Source organism: Rhodnius prolixus, unplaced genomic scaffold (assembly GCF_049639745.1).
Source record: "Rhodnius prolixus isolate KJV_2025 unplaced genomic scaffold, Rpr scaffold_2, whole genome shotgun sequence".
NCBI classification, from domain to species: domain Eukaryota; kingdom Metazoa; phylum Arthropoda; class Insecta; order Hemiptera; family Reduviidae; genus Rhodnius; species Rhodnius prolixus.
The window spans coordinates 36,963,472-36,967,110 of NW_027411592.1; the positions used below are offsets into that span (position 1 = coordinate 36,963,472).

General features: G+C 44.4%; 1 protein-coding gene across 1 annotated transcript; it reads right to left on the reverse strand.

Annotated features, from left to right (window-relative positions):
- Positions 1 to 282: 282 nt before the first annotated feature.
- On the reverse strand, positions 283 to 1,314 carry LOC141449558 (uncharacterized). The gene is made up of 2 exons (XM_074119104.1): positions 1,204 to 1,314; positions 283 to 1,120 (listed from the first exon to the last, which is right to left on the reverse strand). Exons 1-2 carry the CDS (start codon positions 1,213 to 1,215, stop codon positions 344 to 346), a joined length of 789 nt encoding a protein of 262 aa, XP_073975205.1. The 5' UTR covers positions 1,216 to 1,314; the 3' UTR covers positions 283 to 343.
- Between the last annotated feature and the right edge of the window lie 2,325 nt (positions 1,315 to 3,639).

A 3,639-nucleotide genomic window follows, 5' to 3' on the forward strand; every position in this document is an offset into this window, starting at 1 on the left:
CTTCAACACTGAAGCTTGGCTTCAATACTGAGCACCTTCAAAACGATATATGATTCTCCTAGTCCTAAAGAAATTATGTTTCTAAAAACTAGAGGAGCGTGTGATAATAACCGAAAATAATGAAGTGGACGGTATTGCCATGATGTGTGGACGAAGAAGACAAACTCGAACCTCCATGGAGCCAGGAAAGTTGGGAGGCCGAAGCTGCGATGGACGGAAGGTGTTGCTTGTGATGCGAGGACGATTATTAGTTATTTTAAATATTGGGAAAACCAATTATTAACCGACAAGGCATTTTATTTAATTACAGTTATATACATTTTATTATAAAACGGTATTATTCTTAGAAGTGAAGAACCGGTGAAGAATGTCCAACGGTGGCTACAGGAGCATGGGCAACTGTAGCTCCAAGAGTCGAATAACCGAAAGGAGCAGCTACGGTGCGGGCAACTACTGGAGCAGCAGCTACGGTACGGGCAAAAACTGGAGCAGCAGCTACAGTACGGGCAAATACTGGAGCAGCTACAGTACGGGCTACAACTGGAGCAGCAGCTACAGTACGGGCAAATACTGGTGCAGCTACAGTACGGGCTACAACTGGAGCAGCAGCTACAGTACGGGCTACAACTGGAGCGGAAACTACTGGAGCTGTGGCTACAGCAGCTTCTTTGTGTACAACAGCGTTGAATCCGTTCACTGGATCGGCAGTATAGTCAACAACACGTCTGGAACCATCGGCTTCAATGAGGGAGTAGCTGCCTTGTACTACATCACCATCACGAGTTTCAGTTTGGCCTTTGTTGTCACCAGTCAGAGCATCGTTTACACTGTAGGAGAAAGAGTATTGTGGGTGTGGATCGTATTCTTCAACTTTGGCAGCAACAGCGACTGGAGCATGGGCAACAGCGACTGGAGCGTGGGCAACAGCTACTGGAGCGTGGGCAACAGCTACTGGAGCGTGGGCAACGGTGGTAGCCAAAGTCCGGGCATAACCCAATGGAGCAGCCAAGGTACGAGTATATGTGTAGGGGCTAGCGTAAGCCACCGGTGCATGGGCAACGTTTGTGGTGTACAGCTGGGCTGTGGCCACAGCAACAATAGCAGCAAGGGTGATCAGAGTCTGCAAGAAAGCAAAAACACAAATATTATGTTACCATTTTATAAAATTACTTGATACTTAGATGAGTATTTCCAACTACTAACTTGATATGCCATGTCTAGTCAGTTTCTTTCAACTGTTAACTGTTAAAATGGGGTTACACCTTTTTATATGGGACTGCTCCCCAAAAAACCTTGGCATTAGACCATTTATTTTATGAGGGGTGGGGACTATCTGAAGTTCACTCCCCGACCTTGAAATGATCATCCTATGTAGTCGTAAATAAAGAGCTTCCCACCCTGCAATGTCGTTACATGGAACAGTTTTTGCTCTATTTTGACAAAGATATAGGAGACAGTACCAGATCGACAACATTAGCTAACATTTAACGGTCTGCTTGTTCGACGGACCAAAAAATAATATTTCAACAAATAAATGAATCTTTATTCACAAAGTAACATTAAAAATCAATAAAAAGTATAATAATTTAGAAACAATAAGTCTCTAATTAATGTAGGTAATGTCAGGGTGAAATATCATACTTAATTTCCTGGATTGATTTGTTTTTTGTTATACCTACGTAATTTTGAAATTAAGTTCACAAAATAAAAGTATTTTTATTGGTTCTTAATGAGAATACTTTTGGTAAATGATCTAATTATAAATACATTTGAAAGTGGACTCTGGCGAGATAGAGGGTTAGCTTCTAATATAGCTGATGAAATATGTTCAATCAATATTTAAGATTTGCTTTTTTTTAGTGACGTTTGAACCAATTTACTTTATTTATTAATATTTTTAAAACCTGAAACAATTTCCGACAATACAAAATTATTTTTTAAAGAAAAGAATGTTTGCACAAAATATTAGTAATAGCATTCGACCCCCGTAGGGGGAAGTGGACTAGCCACTTCTTCAGGGAGCTTGGCGTCCCTGCGGGTATCCCAGTCTAACAACACTTCAACACACACACTGACACTCCTTAACACTCACACACTACACTTAGGACCTGCAGAGGTAGTTGCTGTGTGCAGCTACTTGGGTTTAGCGAACCCACAGGTAAACTCGAGCTCCCCACCACACACCTCACTCACACCATAACACTCACACTATACAGACGACTACACACACTGCACGAACAAGGACACGCACTCGTCGAGAGTCAGAGTATAAATATCTCTCCCTCGCGTGCCGTGGCGAGGCTTTGGGGCTAGGGTGGAAAAGAGGATCCTGGGCATTGAGGGAGACGTTGACCTGCGGGCTTCTTATCCCAACACATGTCTTTGGCCTCGGCTTCACCCGAGAGCTCCACCTGGAGGATACCCCTACTTCAGGAAATCGGCTAGGGAACCCTGTCTCAGACAGGTTCCTAGGGGTAGGAAGGGGGTCACGGGGGCACGGGTCGGTACCTGGTACCGGAACGTTGTCTTCCGTGGCACCTGACTATATCAAGGTTTGATGGTCCACCCGGACAGTAACCGGGTCCATTTGAGCGTCCGTGGAGGCGGGCCCACGAACCTTGATGAATCCCTTTTGATTACTATGGCTAATCAAATCAACCCCCTAGGGCTCAGCCCACCCATTTTCCCTATCCAAACCTCCAATCCCACTCCCTCCCCACATAACCCTCTCCCTTTACCTATCCTAATTCCGAACCCACAACCTCCTATTATTTCCCTCACTCCCCAACCTACTAAACCCCAAACGACCGTTCAAACTAGGCAACGACATGGCGAGGACATGGACATTTCTACAGGACCTACGACATCAGGTTTGCAGTTCACTCTGCAACCATTTGGCCCCTCTTCCCCGCCAAGGAAGAAAGCCAAGGGCGGCAACAAGCAGGAAAACAAGAGTCAGGTAAGTTATAAATTCATAGATCTCGAAGAGGACAACTGGGGAAGATTCTTCGTAGTTAAAAAGAAGGAGGGTACCTTTGTAAACGAGTGTTCGTTTAAGTTAAATAAATTTATAAAGAGTATTGTAGGCAAGACCAAAAGTGTAAAAAAACTCAGTGATGGCTCTATCTGTATAGAAGCTGAGAACCGTATACAAGCAGAAGCAATCTTAAAATTGCAAAAGTACATGGATGCTGAACTTGAAGCTGGTCCCCACAAACGGTTAAATAGTTCACAGGGCGTAATTACTTGCAGGGACTTTTTAAATAGCACAATAGAAGATATAAAAGAGGGTTTGGCAGATGAAGGAGTAGTAGAGGTGAGGAGGATTAAGAGAAGGCAAGATGGGTCCTTAGTGGACACCGCTTCTCTTGTTCTCACCTTCGATCGACCTAAACCGCCACAGTCAATAAATGCAGCATTCTATAAACTGAAGGTGCGCCCGTACATACCATCTCCAATGAGATGTTACAAGTGTCAAAGATTCGGGCACACCTCAATGCGTTGCAAAGCTCCAGAAGCGGTGTGCACATGCGGAAAGCCCATGCATGATGGTGAGTGCACACCCCCAATAAGCTGTGTAAACTGTGGTGGGGAACACTCTGCCAGATCCTCTGGGTGTCCCACATTAATAAAGGAAAA